The 24,150-nt window shown below is 48.5% G+C and overlaps 1 protein-coding gene across 1 annotated transcript in view; it reads right to left on the bottom strand.

Annotated features, from left to right (window-relative positions):
- LOC140482465 (anion exchange protein 3-like) overlaps positions 1 to 24,150 on the bottom strand; it is a 227,358-nt gene that overhangs the window by 169,727 nt on the left and 33,481 nt on the right. The window contains exon 2 of the mRNA XM_072579984.1: positions 12,174 to 12,319. Coding sequence (XP_072436085.1) covers positions 12,174 to 12,224 — 51 coding nt within the window. The 5' untranslated portion in view covers positions 12,225 to 12,319. The remainder of the gene's footprint in view (positions 1 to 12,173; positions 12,320 to 24,150) is intronic.

Here is a 24,150-nt window from a genome sequence, read left to right on the forward strand (position 1 = left end):
CTCCATTAGTCTACCATGGGGAACCTTATCAAATGCCTTACTAAAGTCCATGTAATATGACATCAATAGCCCTTCCTTCGTCTATCAACTTGGTCACTTCCTCAAAGAACTCCATTAAGTTGGTCAGGCATGATCTCCCCTGCACAAAACCATGTTGCCTATCACTGATAACCCCATTCTTTTCTAAATATAAATAGATCCTATCCCTCGGTATCGTCTCCAGCTACTTTCCCACCACTGACGTCAGGCTCACTGGTCAGTAGTTATCCGGAATATCCCTGCGACCCTTCTTGTACAGGGGGACAACATGAGTAACCCTCCAGTCCTCCGGCACCTCACCTGTATTTAAGGATGCCACAAAGATATCTGTCAGGGACCCAGCTATTTCCTCTCTCGCTTCCCTCACCAACCTGGGATAGATCCCATCCGGTCCTGGGGATTTGTCCACCTTAATAACCTCTAGCCCACCCAATACATCTTCCCTCCTTATGTCAACATGATCCAGACTAATCAAACTTCTACCTCTAATCTCAACATTCATCATGGTCCTCTCCTCAGTGAACACTGATGCAAAGTAATCATTCAGAATCTCACCCATTCACTCAGGTTCGACACACAGACTTCCTTCATTATCCTTTAGTGGACCAATCCTTTCTCTCTTTAACCACTTGCTTCTTATATAAGAATAAAATGCTTTGGGATTCTCCTTACTTCTGCTCGCTAAAGCTATTTCATGATCCCTTTTAGCCCATTTGATTCCTCGTTTAAGACCTGTCCTATTCTTCTGATATTCTTCCAGGGCCTGTTCTGTTCTTAGCTGCCTAGACCTTATCTATGCTTCCCTTTTCCTCTTGGCTAATCATACAATTTCTCCTGTCATCCACGGTTCACAAATCTTGCCCTTTCTATCCTTTGCCTTCAATGGGACATGCCTGTCCTGCACTATCTTTAACCTATCTTTGAAAGCCACCCATATCTCAAATGTGGACTTGCCTTCAAATAGCTGTGTCCAATTCACATTTCCAAGCTCCTGCCTAATTTTGGTATAATTGGCCTTGGCCCAAGTTTAGTACTCTTCCCTTAGGACCACTCTCATCTTTATCTACGAGTATTCCAAAAATTACAGAATTGTGGTCACTGTTCCCAAAGAAATCCCCCACCGCAACTTCTACCACCTGTCCTGGCTCGTTCCCCCGTACCAGGTCCAATACGGCCCCTTCCCTCACCGGGCTACTGACATACTGCTCTAGAAAACTCTCCTTCCTTATTTCTCTCTTTGTTATCCTCTGTTAGTTTTTGTAATCTTCCCAATCTTCTGATTTCCTCAATTACAGCCAGAAACTCCTGGCATTGTTGCTCTACTGTCTTCCCCACTAGGCTCTGCTTCCAGTCGATTTTCGTCAGTTCCTCTCTCATGGCCCTGTAAATACCTTTATTTAACTGTAACACCATTACATCTGATTTTGCCTTCTCTCTTTCAAACTGTAGACTGAACTCTACCATATTATGATCGCTGCCTCCTGAGTGTTCCCTGACTTTAAAGTCTTTTATAAAATCTGGCTCATTACATAGCACTAAGTCCAGAATTGCCTGCTCCCTTGTGGGTTCCATCACAAGCTGTTCCAAAAAGCCATCCTGTAAGCATTCCATGAATTCCCTTTCTTTGGATCCACCAGCAATATTATTCACCCAGTCCACCTGCATATTGAAGTCCCCTATTGTAACCATGACTTTGACTTTCTGACATTGCCGTATCTATTTCCTGGTACATCTTGCGCCCCTGGTGCTGACCACTGCTGGGAGGTCTGTACCTAACTCCCATTAGGGTTTTTTTGCCTTTGTGGTTCCTCAACTCCACCCAAAGAGACTCCACGTAATCTGACTCTATGTCACTCAGTGCCATAGATTTAATTTTGTTCTTAACTAACAAGGCCACCCCGCCCCCTCTGCCCACCTCCCTATCTTTTCGATAAGTTGTAAATCCTTGGATGTTTAACTGTCAGTCCTGAACCCCCTGCAACCACGTCTCTGTTATGCCTACCATATCTCTGTTCCACTTATCTGATCAAAGAAAGTTTTGAATACAGTTTCTGTATCTGTGCCTTTTGAGCTCTTCCGCTTCAACTTATGCCTCTGTGATCTTATGATCACACAATCAGGAAACATTCCTGAATAAGCATTCTCCATGTCTTCAGTTGCCTGCATCTCCACTGGCTTTTCAACTAGAGTAGGCAGCACACCTACCAGTGAATCAGCTATATCATTTGCAAGGACAAGTTGTAATCCGGGAGCTGAGAATTTGCCCAGTACTCGTACCACAAACTCTCCACTCTTCTCTGGACTCTCTAGAGTGATAGAGTCATAGAAATGTACAGCACAGAAACAGGCCCTTCAGTCCAACTCATCCATGCCAACCCAATCTAGTCCCAGCTGTCAGCACCCGGCCCATATCTCTCCAAACTCTTCCTATTCATATACCCATCCAAACGCCTCTTAAATGTTGCAATTGTACCAGCATATAGTCTAGCTATCACCCATTGTTACGGCTAATCTGAGAATGCAACTTTTAAAAAAAGGTTTTGTGATTTACACATGAAAGAAGTGAAACTATCACGGTATTCAAACAGGTGAAAGACTCAACAGACAATCAAGGTATTTTTCAATGGATAATTTCAGTTACATCACACTGTAAATTTTTCCTATAAATTCTGTGCCTTACAATTGTGTCCTCCACTATCACCTGATGAAGGAGCAGCACTCCGAAAGTTAGTGCTTCCAATTAAACCTGTTGGACTATAAACTGGTGTTGTGTGATTTTTAACTCTCTGTAATCTCCCTTCAGAATCTCAACCTTTTCCCTTCCTATGTCGCTGGTTCCAATGTGTACAGTGACCTCTGGCTGGCCCCTCTCCCCCATGAGAACATTCTGCACCCTCCCTGAGACATCCTTGATCCTGGCACCAGGGAAGCAACACACCATTCTGATTTCTCGCTGCTGGCCACAAAAATGTCTCTCTCTACCTCAGACTAGAGAGTCCCCTAATACAATTGATGTCTTGGAACCCCTTGTACCCCTCGTTGCATTAGAGCCAGTCTCAATATCAGAAACTTGGCTGTTCGTGCTATGTTCCCCTGTGAATCGATCACCCCCTACATTTTCCAAAACAGCATACTTGTTTGAAATGGGTACATCCACAGAAGAATCCTGCACTAGCTGCCTACCTCTCTTACCTTTCCTGGAGTTAACCCATCTATGTGACTGTATCTGCGACTTATCCCCCTTCCTATAACTGCCATCCATCACATACCGTTGCTGTTGCAAATTCCTCATTGCCTCTAACTGTCTCTCCAACTGATCCATTCGATCTGATAGGAATCGCAACGAAGCTCTAGCCTCACTTTACATAATTGAGCACTTTTTGTCTCATCATGAATTCCTGTTACCCGTACCTTTTTCTGGCAATAGTCCCTCAGGAGTACATATCTCCTCATCCTTCAGCATTATAGACCGAGAGGATCTTGTGTCCCTTCATATTGTAACCTCCTTACTTACTACCCCTGGCCTAAGTGAATAAACTTTACCCTGGCATGTATGTTTTTTAAGCAAATCTGGCGCTTCCTCCTTAACCAACCTCCAATCATCTTGTACACTCTGAGGACTTCCCTTGTGCTTTTTGTTACTAGTCCAACAAAACTCTCAGGGCTTGCCTGGTTTTCCTACATCTGGCTTTCTCCTAGCCCACCAACACTGTGATTTTGTGTGGCCCACTTTTTGACAATGAAAACACCGGAGTTTTTTAACTTCTGTATCCCCCTCAAGGGTTTATTTTTCACCCTGTGATAAATTATCCTTATGATCTTCACTGAGATCTACCTATCCCTTTCCATGTGAGGATATCTCTTTGTCCCAGTTTCTATCCCTCATGGACTTAAAATGATTCTGGAAGCCAAACTGTGTTTTATGGACCAGCTCATAACCATCAGCCACTTCAGCTGCTAACCTCGCTGTTTTAATTCTCTGCTCTTCTACATGAGTTCACACTACTTCCTCACTGAGCCTACCCTCAGCCTTTATCTCCAGCCCTTTAAGCTGACTTTATCTCTCCACGCTTCAGGCTCACTGCCTTTATTCCTGATGAAGGGCTTTTGCCTGAAACATCGATTTCGAAGCTACTTGGATGCTGCCTGAACTGCTGTGCTCTTCCAGCACCACTAATCCAGAATCTGGTTGCCAGCATCTGCAGTCATTGTTTTTCCTTTTTAAGTGTTAGTTTTTGAAGTTCAAAAGCTCTCTCTTTTTCTTTCTCTGCTCTCTCTTTTTCTCTCTGTTCTGCAGCTTTCTCTTTTTCTCTCTCTTCTGCTTTTAATTGTAACTCCAACTGTTTCATTTTGGCTGCCCTTCCCTTATCGCTCACCTCTAACTCAAGCTGCTTCATTTGCAATTGAATTCTTGCCATCTCTATAGATTCTGATGGTTTCTCCAGCAAGTTTAAATGATGAGCTACTGCTGGAATTATCTCTCCTTTCCGGTCCCAATTGCACCTTCTCTGCTAATTCCTGCAACTTGGTCTTATTCATGTTTTGCAAAACTTCCAAAGTGACCAGATCCACAACCAAAACACTTTTGGTGACTGAAAGAGCCATTATTATCCCAACCTTTGTCCACCCAACCAAACCAACACCCGAAATAAAGACACTGGCACCGACCATTCGCTGTTTAAAATCCCGCAAAGAGCCCCCAGTCTGTTATGGGCCAAAACACCCAAAATATTCTTAAGCAGTCAGCCCTAGACCTAACTTTGCAATTTGATTTGGTGAGTGTATAGTGAAAATTACCAGAGTAAGGTAGCTAGGTTGACTACTAGATTTTAAAACAGACAAAAAATGTATTCACAAAATTACACAATGAAACACAAGGAACAGAGTAAAGAACTCCTACAGAACTCAACCTATCCAACTAGACTTAATTATGCTGTTCCAAACGTAAACAACAATCCCAATAAGCAAACTCCTTTCAAAACCCAGTACAAATGGAACATATGCTTACAGATTGAAGTTGAAGGGCAGAAAAGAGCTCGAGTTTCCACACAGCTCCCTGTTGAACTTCACAGTTGAAGACTGAACTAAAACAGCTCAGTTCAGCTAGAGAGCTGACCACTCCCCTCTCTTTATACAGGTCACTTCTAAAGCATGACCACTTTGGCCTGAAGTCTCATATGTTTGCATCTCAAAATCCTTTTCATCTCTGTACCAAACCAGACTGATTGGAGGTCCGGCCCAGTTTATTCCCCCGCTGAAAAAGACAAGGACAGAGTCTCCTTGAACCAAGGAACAGCTTTTAGAAAAAAACGGATTAGCTTTATGACGAGTGAGATACAACCAGATTGGGTGTATAGTCCAAGAATTTTGGAGGCAATGTGGGAATTCAGTGCAAAGGGGAAAAGGTGCATTTTGCTTTTGTTTTTAGGTTCATAGTTTGTGAGGTCTTTGTAAGGGGGATAGAAAGAAGTAATTAGTTGTGAATGGGGATAGTAAGGGGGATAGTTGGATAGAGTTCTTAAGGATAGTGGAAGCAAGGGTTATGGGGATAAGGCAGGAACAGAATACTGATTAAGGATGATCAGCCATGATCATAATGAATGGTGGTGCTGGCTTGTAGGGCAGAATGGCCTATTCCTGCACCTATTGTCTATTGTCATATATTCAGGGAAATAGACTGTTCTCTGTGGCTTGGATTGAGAGCTCAGGAGGTGTGTTGCCTACATGATGCCCAGACCAGAGTATTTCAAATGGAGTTCAGAGAAACCTGGAGTGGGAGGGGAAGGATCCAGTTGCATGGCACGGTGGCTCAGTGGTTAGCATTGATGCCTCACAGCACCAGGGACCCAGGCTTAATTCCACCCTCAGACATCTGCCTGTGTGGAGTTTGCACATTCTCCCTGTCTGTCTGCGTGGGTTTTCTCTGGATGCTCCGGTTTCCACTCACAATCCAAAGATGTACAGATTGGATGAATTGGCCACTAAATTGCTCGTAGTGTTCAGGGATGTGTAGGCTAGGTGCATTAGTCAGGGGTAAACATAGGGTAGGGGAATGTGTCTGGGTGGGTTAGTCTTTGGAGGGTCAGTGTGGACTTGTTGGGCAGAAGGGCCTGTTTCCACACTGTAGGGATTCTATGATTCTATGAGTTGTCATGGTCCACATAGGTACCAATGACGTATGTAGAAAGAGGAAAAAGGTTCTGCTGAGGGAAGATGAGCAGCTAGAAGCTAAAATACAAAGCAGAGCAAAAAGGTAATAATTTCCAGATTACTATCTAAGCAACAAGCTATTGGCACAGGATCAACAAAATTAAAGAGGTAACTGCGTAGCTGAAAGATTGGTGTGGGAGAAATGATTCAAATTCATGGAACATTGGCACCAGCACTGGGGAAGGACAAAGCTGTTCCAAGAGATGAGCTCCACCTGAATCAATGACCAGAGTCCTTGCAAATCTCAGAACTCGGACTGTGGATCAGGCTTTAACCTAAATAGTGTGTGGGGGGTAGGGTGGTTCAGATGCATAGTAAATCATTTGAAAAGTTCAAGGTGGGAGGTTCAGCAGAGGATATTAAAGTTTCCAGAACAAATCATAAGACAAAGAGTATGGAAGGGCTCAGGAATCGAATTTCAGGGGCAGAAGATAAGGGGACAACTACAAGAAGGGGAGGCAAGTCAACACAAGACTGAGGGTGTTGTTTTTAATTCCTGCCTCAGGCGACTGTGTGGAGTTTGCTCATTCTCCCTGTGTCTGCATGGGTTTCCTCCGGGTGCTCTGGTTTCCTCCCACAGTCCAAAGTTGTGCAGGTCAGGTGATTTGGCCATGCTAAATTGCCCATAGTGTTAGGTGCATTAGTCAGAGGGAAATGGGTCTGGGTGGGTTACTCTTTGGAGGGTCAGTGTGGACTGGTTGGGCCGAAGGGCCTGTTTCCACACTGTAGGGAATCTAATCAAATGCATGCAGTCTATGAAACAAGATTAGATTGTCTACAGTGTGGAAACCTTTGGCCCAACCAGTCCACACCGACCCTCTGAAGAGTAACCAACCCAGACCCATTTCCCTCTGACTAATGTACTGAACACTACGGGCAATTTAGCATGGCCAATTCACCTGACCTGCACATCTTTGGATTGTGGGAGGAAACCCACACAGACACGGGGAGAATGTGCAAATGTCACACAGACAGTCACCCGAGGCTGGAATCGAACCCAGGTCCCTGGTGCTGTGAGGCAGCAGTGTTAACTACTGAGCCACCGTGCTGCCCTAAGGTAAGAGATTATAGCACAGATTGAAATTGGTAGATATGATGTTGTGGGTAACATAGAGATGTGGTTGTAAGGGAATCAGGGCTGGGAATTAAATGTCCATTAATTAAATATCCATACAGTCGGTTCTGCTGTAATGCTTGTTTCTCCAATGCAAATTGGCTTTAATGCATTTGAAGAATTTACACCATTATTTGTAAAACACGACCTTCCCTTACCTGTGTTGGCTATAACGTGATTCCAGCCTCAGGAGTTTAAATGCTGCTGCTTATTGAGCGATTTTCTTATAATGCGGATTCACACAGGAACAGAAGTACCATGTTATATCAGAACTGACTGCACTATTGAAAGGTCAGGCAAATAGGCAAAGGGGAAAGAGTCACTTTCTTAGAAAGAAAGGAATTAAATCGATAGTTAGAAGTGATACAGAGTCAGAAGGTGTAGAATCCCTTAGGGTAGAGTTGAGAAACCGCAAAGGGAATACTCTGATGGGAATTGTATAGGCTTCCTAGAAGCAGTCAGGATGAGGGGAAGAAAATAAGTCAGGAGACAGAAAATGCGTGTAAGAAAGGCACTGACAATAATCATGCCCTTGATCACAGATCGGGGTGGAACTGCTGAGTTAAAGGAGTGTGACTACCTCCTGGGGCAAACTTTCCCTTTCCCAAATGTGGTGCAATGTCTGCTGCTCAGATTCCTGCTCCTCCTGCTCACTTCCTGTTTAAATCCATAAGAAATAGGACTAGGCCATTCGGCCCCTCAAGCCTCCTCCACCATTCAATAGGATGAAGGCTGATTTGACATTTCCCACATCCACTTTCCCACTCTTTCCCTGTAACCCTCAATTCCCTGACCAGTCAAAAATCAACAGTTTGTTCTGATAGAATGCGATAGTTCTGTTCCCGTGTGATCCCGCGTTATAAGAAAATCGCACAATAGCAGCATCATTCAAGCCAATGGGACCGGAACTGTATTATAGCCCATAGAGGTCAGGAAAGTTCACATTCTACAAAAAGCACTCTAAATTCTTCAATTGCATTATAGCCAATTCATGCTGAAGAAATGTGCGTTATCACAGAACTAACTGTATCTATCTCAGTCTTAAATATACACAAGGACTCTGTTCCCACAGCTCTCTGTGGCAACTCACAACCTCCTGAGAGAAAAAACATCCTCCTCATCTCAGTCTTAAATAGTTGCCCCTTTATTCTGAGACTACGTCCTCTGGTCCTGGACTCTCCCATGAGGGGTAACACCCTCTCAGCACTGACCCTGTCAAGCCCCTTCAGTATCCAATATGTTTCAATGAGATCACCTCTCATTCTCCTAACCTTCGGTGAGTAGAGTCCCAACCCTATTTAACCTTTGCTCATGAGACAATCCCTCCATCCCAGGGATTATCCCTAATGAACCTTCTCTGAGCTGCCTCCAATAAAATGACATTGTTCCTTAAGTAAGGGCCCAAGCCTGCTCCCAGTGCTCCCGATGTGGTCTCCCCAGCACCTTGTACAGTTTGCAGTAAAATTTCCCTACTCTCATACCCCAACTCCCCCTGAAATAAGGACCAAAATTCCATGAGCCCTTCCTGATTCCCTGCTGTCCCTGGGTGCTAGCTTTCTGTGTTTCGTTCCCCCAAGTCCCTTTGTGTTGCACTTTCTCTCCGTTTAAATAATATTATTCTTTCTTTCAAAATGAACAACTTCACATTTTCCCACATTATATTCCATTTCACAACCTTTGGCCTACTTACTTAATCTATCAAGATCTCTCTGTAAACTGTCAAAATCCTGATTGGGGCTGTTAAACTGGTCCAATCAGAGAGCCCCGGCTGACAGATATAAACAGGAGGGAGAGCCCGGGTGTCCTTGGAGAAGGAGCACGCGGTGTCCACCAACACCCTGGAGTCGTTCAGGGAGAGGTGGGCGCCGCAGGGAGTGGAGTGCATCATTTCTCCCTCCAACTCTATTTTGGTTTAGTCCCTACCCTCCCCTTCACTGTTTTGCTCACACAGCATTGCCCTGTGGTTTGAAGGGCAGTGCTTGTCACTGGCCACTCGGGTGTCTTTCCTATCTTCCTGGTGGTGGAAACTGAATAAAGATTTGTGCACTTTGTGTCTTTCACTGTGTCTCACACCTGCACACACACACCATGGGTGCTAAGCGAAAGAAAGAAAAGAAAAAAGAAAAAAAGAAAAAATAAATAAATAAATAAACAGGAGGGAGAGCCCGGGTGTCCTTGGAGAAGGAGCACGCGGTGTCCACCAACACCCTGGAGTCGTTCAGGGAGAGGTGGGCGCCGCAGGGAGTGGAGTGTATTATTTCTCCCTCCAACTCTATTTTGATTTGATCCCTACCCTCCCCTTCACTGTTTTGATCACACAGCATTGCCCTGTGGTTTGAAGGGCAGTGCTTGTCACTGGCCACTCGGGTGTTTTTCATATCTTCCTGGTGGTGGAAATTGAATAAAGATTCGTGCACTTTGTGTCTTTCACTGTGTTTCACACCTGCGCACACACACACACCATGGGTGCAGGGGAAAAAATAAGCACTACCGCACTTAGGCGGTAGTGTGGGGGTTAAAGAAAAGAAAAGAAAAAAAAAATAAAAAAAATAAAATAAAAAAAAAAATAAACAGGAGGGAGAGCCCGGGTGTCCTTGGAGAAGGAGCACGCGGTGTCCACCAACACCCTGGAGTCGTTCAGGGAGAGGTGGGCGCCGCAGGGAGTGGAGTGCATCATTTCTCCCTCCAACTCTATTTTGATTTGATCCCTACCCTCCCCTTCACTGTTTTGATCACACAGCATTGCCCTGTGGTTTGAAGGGCAGTGCTTGTCACTGGCCACTCGGGTGTTTTTCATATCTTCCTGGTGGTGGAAATTGAATAAAGAAAAAAGAAGAAAAGAAAAAAAAAAGAAAAAAAATAAACAGGAGGGAGAGCCCGGGTGTCCTTGGAGAAGGAGCACGCGGTGTCCACCAACACCCTGGAGTCGTTCAGGGAGAGGTGGGCGCCGCAGGGAGTGGAGTGCATCATTTCTCCCTCCAACTCTATTTTGATTTAGTCCCTACCCTCCCCTTCACTGTTTTGCTCACACAGCATTGCCCTGTGGTTTGAAGGGCAGTGCTTGTCACTGGCCACTCGGGTGTTTTTCATATCTTCCTGGTGGTGGAAACTGAATAAAGATTCGTGCACTTCGTGTCTTTCACTGTGTCTCACACCTGCACACACACACCATGGGTGCTGGGGAAAAAATAAGCACTACCGCAGTTAGGCGGTAGTGTGGGGGTTAAAAAAAAATAAATAAAAAAAGAGAAGAAAAAAAAAAGAAAAAAAAGAAAAAAAAATAAACAGGAGGGAGAGCCTAGGTGTCCTTGGAGAAGGAGCACGCGGTGTCCACCAACACCCTGGAGTTGTTCAGGGTGGGCGCCGCAGGGAGTGGAGTGTATCATTTCTCCCTCCAACTCTATTTTGATTTAGTCCCTACCCTCCCCTCCACTGTTTTGATCACACAGCATTGCCCTGTGGTTTGAAGGGCAGTGCTTGTCAGTGGCCACTCGGGTGTTTCCTATCTTCCTGGTGGTGGCAATTGAATAAAGATTCATGCACTTTGTGTCTTTCACCGAGTATTGCACCTACACACACACACCATGGGTGCTGGGGAAAAAAATAAGCACTACCGCACTTAGGTGGTAGTGTGGGGGTTAAATTTAAAAAAATATACACATGGGATTTTTGATTTAAAAAAAAATAAAAAAAGGAAAAAAAGAAAAAAACAAACAAAAAAAAACAGGAGGGAGAACCTGGGTGTCCTTGGAGAAGGAGCACACGGTGTCCACCAACATCCTGGAGTTGTTCAGGGAGAGGTGGGCACCACAGGGGGTGGAGTGTATTATTTCCCCCTCCAACTCGATTTTGATTTAGTCCCTACCCTCCCCTTCACTGTTTTGATCACACAGCAAAAAATAAATAAATAAATAAACAGGAGGGCCCTTTTTGATTTTCTTAAAAACCTTCTCCTCTGCTTTTGGCTGCACTTCAGTCCCACGCTCCTGATCTTCGGGCACCCGGTACGGAGGAGGGAGGGCAGGTCCGAGGACCTCCTCGTGGGTCTGCTCCTGGGCCTGGCCAAACTGGCCATCAACAGGTCCAGGCAGCGGGCCGTGGAGGGGGTCGTTAGGGCCGACTGCCTGCCCCTCTTCCGGGGTTACGTTAGAGCCCGGGTGTCCTTGGAGAAGGAGCACGCGGTGTCCACCAACACCCTGGAGTTGTTCAGGGAGAGGTGGGCGCCGCAGGGAGTGGAGTGCATTATTTCCCCCTCCAACTCTATTTTGATTTAATCCCTGCCCTCCCCTTCACTGTTTTGATCACCCAGCATAGCCCTTTGGTGTGAAGGGCAGTGCCTGTCACTGGCCACTCGGGTGTTTCCTATCTTCCTGGTGGTGGAAATTGAATAAAGATTCATGCACTTTGTGTCTCTCACTGTGTCTCACACCTGTACACACACACCATGGGTGCTGGGGGAAAAAATAAGCACTACCGCAGTTAGGCGGTAGTGTGGGGGTTAAATTTATATTAAAAAAAACAGGAGGGTCAGAGATTCTTTTCACTCTAAGAACTGGGTCTGAAGAGGCAGGACTAAAGTCAAGGACTCTTCAAGTGTTAATAAAGGGTGGCTTGGTGACAGGATACCAGCCTCTGTTATTTCAGTCATGGGTCACCAACCTTAAAAAAACCCCCTTATCCCCCACTCACTGTTTCCTGCCTGTTAGTTAATTCTCTATCTACGCCAATAGACCAACACCGTGGGCTGCTTTGTCTCACTGTGTTTTTTTCTCTCTCTCTCTCTCTCTCTCTCTCACCAAGTATGACTCACCAGGTGTAAACATGTGGGGACATCTGGTTCCCTTGCCCCACCAGCTGCCATATCCACTGTGACGGCACTGAGAGTTCAGAGCACTGGCCAAATCAGCCCTTCTCCTTCACTATCGTCTTCACCACAACCGTTAAGGATGGCATAACCTGAAAGATGAGAGAGAGACCTGAGATATTGCTATGTGGGGGGTGAGAAACAGAGAGATCATGGGTGAATTTATGCGTTGAGAGATATTACTTTGATTTCTCACTGGACCCACCTCCACTCTCAATAACATTCTTCATGCAATGCCATGTAGTCAGGTCACACTGTCACTGTGTCGGCACAACGTATTATAGATTAGATTACTTACAGTGTGGAAACAGGCCCTTTGGCCCAACAAGTCCACACCAACCCGCCGAAGCGCAACCCACCCATACCCCTACACCTAACACTATGGGCAATTTAGCATGGCCAATTCACCTAACCTGCACATCTTTGGACGGTGGGAGGAAACCAGAGCACCCGGAGGAAACCCACGCAGACACAGGGAGAATGTGCAAACTCCACACAGTCAGTCGCCTGAGGCGGGAACTGAACCCGGGTCTCTGGTGCTGTGAGGCAGCAGTGCTAACCACTGTGCCACCGTGCCGCCCACTAAAACAGAATTAGACAAAATCAACAATATATTCAATAATTATCAACTCTCCATCAAAGTTAAAAACTCAAGACACAAGAAAAACTTAAATTTTCTTGACACCACTGTATTTAATTTAAAAATCATTTGGTTTTCGATAATGCCTTCAGAATGGAATTTGTTAGCAGTGATTTCACACGCTCCTAACTCCGAGTTGGTTATTCTTCCTTCGGGAGACTCCCTCCCTCCCCTGCTCTGTGTCCCTTTGAGCTTCTCTCTTCTCTTGCCTCGCCTTCTTAGCTACCCTCCCCCACCCCCCTCACCCCCCTCACCCCCCTCACCCCCCTCACCCCCACCATGGAGCCCTGACCTCTGACCTTATCCCACAGACTCCTTAACCCACTCCTACCCCCCTCCCCAATAACCCCGGTCAGCCTCTGATCCCCCAGCCAGCCGAGCAAACCTGCCCCACCCTACCCACCCCATAACCTCACTCTGCCCTCCCCACCCCTCTCCCTCAATCTCCCCTCCGTCATCTCAGCCCTCACTCCTACTTTGATAACATGTGCCTTCCTTAGTCAGGCATCATTCCCTCCACCCTCACTCTCACTCACCCATCCTCACTCCCCCTCATCCCTCCTCACTTCACCTTCACCCTACTCCTCCACTCTCACCCTTACTCCCTCTTCCTCACTCCCACATTGACTCACCCTCTCCTCCACTTACTCCCCCTCCCCCAACCCTATTTTCGCACACCCACTCCTCCTCCTTCACTCCCAACCTCTCACCTCCTCACAACAGCCCCTTACCCTCAATCCACCAACTCACCCTCCTCTTCCCTCACTTTTCCGTTCTCCACTCTCACCTCACCCTCCCGTCAACTCCCCCCTCCATTCCTCAAATCCCACGTCCTTCATTCTCCTCTCTCACTCTCCCTATTCCCTCACCCACTCCTCCTCCCTCACTCTTCCCTCCCTCACCCCCACCTCCAACTTCACTCTTCCCTCTCTCACCCCCACCTCCAACTTCATTCTTCCCTCACTCACCCCCTCCTCTTCCCTCACTCTTCCCTCCTCACCCCTCCTCCTCCCTCACTCTTCCCTCCTCACCCCTCCTCCTCCCTCACTCTTCACTCCCTCACCCCGTCCTCCTCCTTCACTATTCTCTCCTCACTCCCTCCTCCACCTTCACTCTTCACTCCCTCACTCCACACCTCCCTCGCTCTTCCCTCCTTCACTCCCTCCTCCACCCTCACTTTTCCCTCCTCCTCCTTCACTCCTCCCTCCCTCACCCCTTCCTCCACCTTCACTCTTCCCTCCCTAACCCCCTCTACCTCCCTCAATCTTCCCTTCCTCATTCCCTCCTCCTCCCTCACTCTTCCCTCCTCATCCCCTCCTCCTCCCTTACTCTTCCCTCCCTCACCCCCTCCTCCTCCCTCACTCTTCCCTCCCTCACCCCCTCCTCCTCCCTCACTCTTCCCTCCCTCACCCCCTCCTCCTCCCTCGCTCTTCACTCCCTCAACCCCTCCGCCTTCACTCTTCCCTCCTCATCCCTCACTCTTCCCTCCTCAGCCCTTCCTCCTCCCTCACTCTTCCATCCCTCACCCCCCTCCTCCATCACTCTTCCATCCCACATCCCCTCCTCCACCTTCACTCTTCCCTCCACACCCCATCCTCCTCCCTCACTCTTCCCTCCGCACCCCCTCCTCCTTCCTCGCTCTTCCCTCCCTCACCCCCTCCTCCACCTTCACTCTTCCCTCCTCAACTGCTTCTCCTCCCTCGCACTTCCCTCTCTCACCGCCTCCTCCTCCCTCACTCTTCCCTCCTCACCCCCTCCTCCTCCCTCGCTCTTCCCTCCCTCACCCCTCCTCCACTTTCAGTCTTCCTTCCTCACCGCGTCCTCCTCCCTCATCCCCTCCTTCACCTTCAGTCTTCCCTCCTCACCCCCTCCTCCACCTTGACCCTTCCATCGCTCACCCCCTCCTCCACCTTCACTCTTCCCTCCCTCACTCCCTCTTCCACCTTCAGTCTTCCCTCCTCACCCCCCTCGCTCTTACCTCCCTCACCCCCTCCTCCATCTTCACTCTTCCCTCCCTCATCCCCTCCTCCTCCCTCACTCTTCCCTCCCTCACCCCCTCCTCCACCTTCACTATTCCCTCCCTCATCCCCTCCTCCACCCTCACTCTTCCCTCCCTCATCCCCTCCTCCTCCCTCACTCTTCCCACCCTCAGCCCCCCCTCCTCCCTCGCTCTTCCCACGCTCACCACCTCCTCCTCCCTCACTCTTCCCTCCCTCACCCCCTCCTCCACCTTCACTATTCCCTCCCTCACCCCCTCCTCCTCACTCACTCTTCCCTCCCTCACCCCATCCTCTTCCCTCGCTCTTCCCTCCTCACCCCCTCCTCCTCCCTCACTCTTCCCTCCTCACCCCCTCCTCCACCTTCACTCTTCCGTCCTCAACCCCTCCTCCTCCATACTCACTCTTCACTCCTCACCCTCTCCTCCTCCCTCACTCTTCCCACCCTCACCCATTCCTCCTCCCTCACCCTTCCCTCCTCACCCCCTCCTCCTCCATCGCTCTTCCGTCCCTCATCCCCTCCTCCCTCACTCTTCACTCCCTCACGCCCTCCTCCACCTTCACACTTTCCTCCGCACCCCCTCCTCCTTCCTCACTCTTCCCTCCTCAACCCCTCCTCCACCTTGACCCTTCCCTCCCTCACTCCCTCGCTCTTCCCTCCCTCACCCCCTCCTCCTCCCTCACTCTTCCCTCCTCACCCCCTCCTCCACCTTGACCCTTCCCTCCCTCACTCCCTCGCTCTTCCCTCCCTCACCCCCTCCTCCCCCTCACTCTTCCCTCCCTCACCCCCTCCTCCTCCCTCATTCTTCCCTCCCTCACCCCCTCCTCCCCCCTCACTCTTCCCTCCCTCACTCCCTCCTGCACCTTTACACTTCCCTCCTCCTCCCTCGCTCAGCACTCCCTAACCACTCCACCTCCCTCACCCCCTCCTCCTCCCTCACTCTTCCCTCCTCACCCCCTCCTCCTCCCTCGCTCTTTCCTCCCTCACTCCTCCTCCACTTTCAGTCTTCCTTCCTCACCCCGTCCTCCTCCCTCATCCCCTCCTTCACCTTCAGTCTTCCCTCCTCACCCCCTCCTCCACCTTGACCCTTCCATCGCTCACCCCCTCCTCCACCTTCACTTTTCCCTCCCTCACCCCCTCTTCCACCTTCAGTCTTCCCTCCTCACCCCCCTCGCTCTTACCTCCCTCACCCCCCTCCTCCATCTTCACTCATCCCTCCCTCACCCCCTCCTCCACCCTCACTCTTCCCTCCCTCATCCCCTCCTTCTCCCTCACTCTTCCCTCCCTCATCCCCTCCTCCTCTCTCGCTCTTCCCTCCCTCACCCCCTCCTCCTCCCTCACTCTTCCCTCCCTCATTCTCTCCTCCCTCGCTCTTCCCACCCTCACCCCCTCCTCCACCCTCGCTCTTCCCATCCTCACCCCCTCCTCCTCCATCACTCTTCCCACCCTCACCCCCCTCCTCCTCCCTCACTCTTCCCTCCCTCACCCCCTCCTCCACCCTCGCTATTCCCTCCCTCACCCCCTCCTCCTCCCTCACTCTTCCCTCCCTCATTCTCTCCTCTCTCGCTCTTCCCACCCTCACCCCCTCCTCCACCCTCGCTCTTCCCATCCTCACCCCCTCCTCCTCCATCACTCTTCCCACCCTCACCCCCCTCCTCCTCCCTCACTCTTCCCTCCCTCACCCCCTCCTCCACCCTCGCTATTCCCTCCCTCACCCCCTCCTCCTCCCTCATTCTTCCCTCCCTCATCCCCTCCTCCACCCTCACTATTCCCTCCCTCACCCCCTCCTCCTCCCTCACTCTTCCCTCCCTCATCCCCTCCTTCTTCCTCACTCTTCCCTCCCTCATCCCCTCCTCCTCCCAACTCTTCCCTCCCTCACCCCCTCCTCCTCCCTCACTCTTCCCTCCCTCATCCTCTCCTCCCTCGCTCTTCCCACCCTCACCCCTTCCTCCTCCCTCACTCTTCCCATCCCTCACCCCCTCCTCTACCCTCGCTATTCCCTCCCTCAGTCCCTCCTCCACCTTCACTATTCCCTCCCTCAGTCCCTCCTCTTCCCTCACTCTTCCCTCCCTCACCCCCTCCTCCACCCTCGCTATTCCCTCCCTCAGTCCCTCCTCCACCTTCACTATTCCCTCCCTCATCCCCTCCTCCTCACACACTCTTCCCTCCCTCACCCCCTCCTCCACCCTCGCTATTCCCTCCCTCACCCCTCCTCCTCCCTCACTCTTCCCTCCCTCACCCCCTCCTCCACCCTCGCTATTCCCTCCCTCACCCCCTCCTCCACCCTCGCTATTCCCTCCCTCAGTCCCTCCTCCACCTTCACTCTTCCCTCCCTCACCCCCTCCTCCACCCTCGCTATTCCCTCCCTCACCCCCTCCTCCTCCCTCACTTTTCCCTCCCTCACCCCCTCCTCCACCCTCGCTATTCCCTCCCTCACCCCCTCCTCCACCCTCGCTATTCCCTCCCTCAGTCCCTCCTCCACCTTCACTCTTCCCTCCCTCACCCCCTCCTCCACCCTCGTTATTCCCTCCCTCAGCCCCTCCTCTGCCCTCACTGCCCCTTCCTCCACAGAGAGAGAGAGCAATGACACAAGTGTACAGAGGATAGAGAGACATTGAGAAGGGGAGAGGGATGGAAAGGGTGATAGAGTGAAACTAAGAAAACTGAGGACAACAGAAGGTGAGCTGAAGGGACAGGAGGGGTAGATCAAGACTAACAGGGTAAATGAAAGGGACAGAGAGAGAGGCCCAGCACTCAGACACAGGGAAATGAGGAACAGAAAGGCAGAAAACATGACATGGAAACCAGAGAGAAAAAGAGGGAGAGATGGAAACAGGGAGAGAAGGAGATCAGACCCTTGTCTGTACTTCAGCAATGTGTGAGCCCGTGATAACATTGTTCGAACCTGTTGCCGGCTGGAGGGACCGTGCTTTTTGAATGCTCAGTAGGTCGAGCAGATAACTGCTCTGCTAATAAAAGACAGCTCCATGTTGTAGCCTGACTAATGAAGGTGCTGGTCTGCTTACCTACTTCATAACACACCCTTTACAGCAGCGCATCAGAGTACCGGCCATGACCTGAACAAGGAGTCATAAGTTAATTCATCATCGAGTGAAGAAGTCTGAAAGGGGCACTACTTTCTTGGAAGAGGCGTTCCTCAGAGTTTCATGAGAGCCGGTTCTCCCAGGACACACAGCTGTGAAGTCAGCTTTTTAATCAGCTGTTCCCTTCATCTTATGAGTGAGATCGCACCGCAAATCAGAGCCAGCACACCACAGTTTCCAGTCAATAAACACATTCTGATCACTGGGCATTGTTTCCTGAATTAATCAACAGGTTAAAGTTCAGGCAAAGTGCAACAAGTGTAACAGTTTATTCACAATAAAATCTGTCACTGTGTAACTGTACAGAGTCAGTATTTATTCAGCAAGGTAAGGGTCACACTGTGTAACCGTCCAGAGTCAGTATTTATTCAGCAGAGTAAGGGGCACTCGCTGTGTAACCGTCCAGAGTCAGTATTTATTCAGCAGGGTAAGGGACACTCGCTGTGTAACCGTCCAGAGTCAGTATTTATTCAGCAGGGTAAGGGGCACTCGCTGTGTAACCGTCCAGAGTCAGTATTTATTCAGCAGGGTAAGGGACACTCGCTGTGTAACCGTCCAGAGTCAGTATTTATTCAGCAGGGTAAGGGACACTCGCTGTGTAACCGTCCAGAGTCAGTATTTATTCAGCAAGGTAAGGGTCACACTGTGTAACCGTACAGAGTCAGTATTTATTCAGCAGAGTAAGGGGCACTCACTGTGTAACCGTCCAGAGTCAGTATTTATTCAGCAGGGTAAGGGACACTCGCTGTGTAACCGTCCAGAGTCAGTATTTATTCAGCAGGGTAAGGGACACTCGCTGTGTAACCGTCCAGAGTCAGTATTTATTCAGCAGGGTAAGGGGCACTCGCTGTGTAACCGTCCAGAGTCAGTATTTATTCAGCAGGGTAAGGGACACTCGCTGTGTAACCGTCCAGAGTCAGTATTTATTCAGCAGGGTAAGGGACACTCGCTGTGTAACCGTCCAGAGTCAGTATTTATTCAGCAAGGTAAGGGTCACACTGTGTAACCGTACAGAGTCAGTATTTATTCAGCAGAGTAAGGGGCACTCACTGTGTAACCGTCCAGAGTCAGTATTTATTCAGCAGGGTAAGGGACACTCGCTGTGTAACCGTCCAGAGTCAGTATTTATTCAGCAGGGTAAGGGGCACTCGCTGTGTAACCGTCCAGAGTCAGTATTTATTCAGCAAGGTAAGGGTCACACTGTGTAACCGTACAGAGTCAGTATTTATTCAGCAGAGTAAGGGGCACTCACTGTGTAACCGTCCAGAGTCAGTGTTTATTCAGCAGGGTAAGGGTCACACTGTGAAACTGTACAGAGTCAGTGTTTATTGAGCAGGGTAACGGTCACTCACTGTGTAAACGTACAGAGTCAGTGTTTATTCAGCAGGGCAAGGGTCACTTGCTGTGTAACTGTAGAGAGTCGGCGTTTATTGAGCAGGGTAAGGGTCTCTCACTGTGAAACCGTACAGAGTCAGTGTTTATTGAGCAGGGTAAGGGTCTCTCACTGTGAAACCGTACAGAGTCAGTGTTTATTGAGCAGGGTAAGGGCCATTCACTGTGTAACTGTACAGAGTCAGTGTTTATTCAGCAGGGTAAGGGTCACTCACTGTGTAACTGTACAGAGTCAGGGTTTATTCAGCAGGGTAAGGGTCACTCACTGTGTAACTGTACAGAGTCAGTGTTTATTCAGCAGGGTAAGGGGCACTCACTGTGTAACTGTACAGAGTCAGTGTTTATTCAGCAGGGTAAGGGGCACTCACTGTGTAACTGTACAGAGTCAGTGTTTATTCAGCAGGGTAAGGGGCAATGGTGTGTTGCCTGCCCGGTGCTAGGGTGCGGGACATCTCCGACCGGCTTGAAAGGATATTGGAGCGGGAGAGGGAGGATCCAGTTGTTGTGGTCCACGTTGGTACTAACAACATAGGCAAGACTAGGGTGGAGGACCTGTTTGGGGATTACGAGGCACTAGGCAGGAAATTGAAGCACAGGTCCTCAAGGGTCATAATCTCCAGATTACTGCCCGAGCCACGTGCCAATAGGCATAGGGACAAGAAAATTAAGCAAGTAAACATGTGGCTAAGGGATTGGTGTGGGAAAGAGGGATTCCACTTCATGGGGCATTGGCATCAGTTTTGGAACAGGGGGGATCTGTACCGTTGGGACGGACTCCACCTGAACCGATCAGGTACCAATGTTCTAGCGAAGAAGATAAATAGGGTGGTCAGTAGGACTTTAAACTTCTGAGTTGGGGGGAAGGGAAAGTGAAAGCAACAGGGAATATGGCGTCAAATGGAAAGACAAGCAGCAGGATAGCATGTGTCCAGGCGGATTTAAAATTGAGGCAGACTGGGAATGCAGAAAAATGCAAGGATAACTTAGGACATCATATGACTTCCAATATCTCTTATGATAAGAAAGTTAGCATTAAGGTGCTTTACCTGAATGCGTGTAGCATTCATAACAAAGCAGATGAACTAATGGCACAGATAATAGTGAATGATTATGATGTGGTAGGCATCACAGAGACTTGGTTACAGGGGGGTCAGGACTGGCAGTTAAACCTCCAAGGATTTTCAACTTATCGAATAAACAGGGAGGTCGGCAGAGGGGGTGGGGTTGCCTTGTTAGTTAAGAACAATATTAAATGTATGGCACTGAATGACATAGGGTCGGATGATGTGGCGTCTGTGTGGGTGGAATTGAGGAACCACAAAGGCAAAAAAACCATAATTGGAGTTGTGTACAGACCTCCTAACAGTGGTCAGGAGCAGGCATGCAACATGTACCGGGAAATAGAGAAGGCCTGTCAGAAAGGCAAGGTCACAGTGATCATGGGGGACTTCAATATGCAGGTGGACTGGGTAAATAATGTTGCCAGTGAATCCAAAGAGAGGGAATTCATGGAATGCTTAAAGGATGGCTTTTTGGAACAGCTCGTCATGGAGCCCACAAGGAAGCAGGCTATTCTGGACCTAGTGCTTTGCAATGAACCAGACTTTATAAAAGATCTTAAAGTAAGGGAACCCTTAGGAAGCAGCGATCATAATATGGTAGAGTTCAGTCTGGAGTTTGAAAGAGAGAAGGCAAAATTGGATGTAATGGTGTTACAGTTAAATAAAGGTAATTATGAGGGCATGAGAGAGGAACTGACTAAAATAGACTGGAAGCAGAGGCTAGCGGGGAAGACAGTAGAGCAAAAATGGCAGGAGTTTGTGGGTATAATTAAGGACACTGTACAGAGGTTCATCCCCAAGAAAAGAAAGATTATCCAGGGAGGGAGTAGACAGCCATGGCTGACAAAGGAAGTCAGGAAATGTATTAAAGAAAAAGAGAGATCCTATAAAGTGGCCAAGAGCAGTGGGAAATCAGAAGATTGGGAAGGCTACAAAAACAAACAGAGGATAACAAAGAGAGTAATAAGAAAGGGGAGGATCAAATATGAAGGTAGGCTAGCCAGTAATATTAGAAATGATAGTAAAAGTTTCTTTCAATACATAAGAAACAAACGACAGACAAAAGTAGACATTGGGCCACTTCAAACTGATGCTGGAAGCCTAGTGATGGGAGATAAGGAAATAGCAGGAGAACTTAACAAGTACTTTGCGTCAGTTTTCACAGTGGAAGACAGGGGTAATGTCCTAACAATTAAAGGGAGTCAGGAGGTTGAGTTGAGTATGGTTGTCATTACAAAAGAGATAGTGCTAGAAAAGCTAAAAAGTCTTAAAATTGATAAATCTCCTGGCCCCGATGGGATACATCCTAGAGTTCTGAGAGAGGTGGCTGAGGAAATAGCAGAGGCATTGGTTGAGATCTTTCAAGAGTCACTGGAGTCACGGAAAGTCCCGGATGATTGGAAGATTGCGGTTGTAACCCCATTGTTCAAGAAAGGATCAAGACAAAAGATGGAAAATTATAGGCCAATTAGCCTAACCCTCGGTTGTTGGTAAAATTCTAGAATCCATCATTAAGGATGAGGTTTCTAAATTCTTAGAAGAGCAGAGTCTGATTAGAACAAGTCAACATGGATTTAGTAAGGGGAGGTCATGCCTGACAAACCTGTTGGTATTCTTTGAAGAGGTGACAAGTAGGTTAGACCAGGGAAACCCAGTGGATGTGGTCTATCTAGACTTACAAAAGGCCTTTGATAAGGTGCCACACGGGAGGCTGCTGAACAAGGTGAGGGCCCATGGTGTTCGAGGTGAGCTACTGGGATGGATTGAGGATTGGCTGTCTGACAGAAGGCAGAGAGTTGGGATAAAAGGTTCTTTTTCAGAATGGCAGCCGGTGACGAGCAGTGTCCCGCAGGGTTCAGTGTTGGGGCCGCAGCTGTTCACGTTATATATTAATGATCTGGATGAAGGGACTGGGGGCATTCTAGCGAAGTTTGCAGATGATACGAAGTTAGGTGGACAGGTAGGTAGTACTGAGGAAATGGGGAGGCTACAGAAGGAAAGACAGGTTGGGAGAGTGGTCCAGGAAATGGCTGATGGAATTCAACATGAACAAATGCGAGGTCTTGCACTTTGGCAAAAAGAATAAAAGCACAGACTACTTTCTAAACAGTGAGAACATTCGTAAAGCCAAAGTACAAAGGGATCTGGGAGTGCTAGTTGAGGATTCTGTAAAGGTCAACATGCAGGTTGAGTCCGTGATTAAGAAAGCGAATGCAATGTTGTCACTTATCTCAAGAGGGTTAGAATATAAAAGCACCATTGTGCTACTGAGACTTTATAAAGCTCTGGTTAGGCCCCATTTGGAGTACTGTGTCCAGTTTTGGTCCCCACACCTCAGGAAGGACATACTGGCACTGGAACGTATCCAGTGGAGATTCACACGGATGATCCCTGGAATGGTAGGCCTAACATATGAGGAACGGCTGAGGATCTTGGGATTGCATTCATTGGAGTTTAGAAGATTAAGGGGAGACTTAATAGAGACATACAAGATAATACATGGCTTGGAAAGGGTGGATGCTAGGAAATTGTTTCCGTTAGGTGAGGAGACTAGGACCCGTGGACACAGCCTTAGAATTAGAGGGGGTCATTTCAGAACAGAAATGCGGAGACATTTCTTCAGCCAGAGAGTGGTGGGCCTGTGGAATTCATTGCCGCAGAGTGCAGTGGAGGCCGGGACGCGAAATGTCTTCAAGGCAGAGATTGATAGATTCTTGTTGTCTCGGGGAATTAAGGGCTACGGGGAGAATGCGGGTAAGTGGAGTTGAAGTGCCCAGCAGCCATGATCGAATGGCGGAGTGGACTCGATGGGCCGAATGTCCTTACTTCCATTCCTATGTCTTATGGTCTTATAGTCTTAATCGCTATGTAACCGTACAGAGTCAGTGTTTATTCAGCAGGGTAAGGGTCACTCGTTGTGTAGCTGTACAGAGTCAGCGTTTATTCAGCAAGGTAAGGATCACTCACTCTGTAACCGTACAGAGGCAGTGTTTATTCAGCTGGGTAAGGATCACTCACTGTGTAACTGTACAGAATCAGTGTTTATTCAGCAGGGTAAGGGTCACTCACTGTGAAACCGTACAGAGTCAGTGTTTATTCAGCAGGGCAAGGGTCACTCACTGTGTAACTGTACAGAGGCAGTGTTTATTCAGCAGGGTAAGGATCACTCACTGTGTACCCGTATACAGTCAGTGTTTATGCAGCAGGGTTGTTGTCACTCGCGGTGTAACTGTACAGAGTCAGTGTTTATTCAGCACAGTAAGGCTTACTCGCTGTATAACTGTAAAGAGTCAGTGTTTATTCAGCAGGGTAAGGGGCAATCGCTGTGTAACCGTACAGAGTCAGGGTTTATTCAGCAGGGTAAGGGGCACTCGCTGTGTAACTGTACAGAGTCAGGGTTCATTCAGCAGGTCAGGCATAATCCAAGGAACAGGAGAGTTTTCGTTTCGGGCATCAGCCCGAAACGTTGATTCTCCTGTTCCTTGGATGCTTCTTGAACTGCTGCGCTTTTCCAGCAACACATTTCAGCTCTGATCTCCAGCATCTGAAGTCCTCACTTTCTTCTCGAAGATTTATTCAGCAGGGTAAGGGTCACACTGTGAAACTGTACAGAGTCAGTGTTTAATCAGGAGGGTAACGGTCACTCGCTGTGTAACCGTACAGAGTCAGTGTTTATTCAGCAGGACAAGGGTCTCTCACTGTGTAACTGTACTGAGTCAGTGTTTATT

Source organism: Chiloscyllium punctatum, chromosome 10 (assembly GCF_047496795.1).
Source record: "Chiloscyllium punctatum isolate Juve2018m chromosome 10, sChiPun1.3, whole genome shotgun sequence".
Lineage (NCBI taxonomy): Eukaryota > Metazoa > Chordata > Chondrichthyes > Orectolobiformes > Hemiscylliidae > Chiloscyllium > Chiloscyllium punctatum.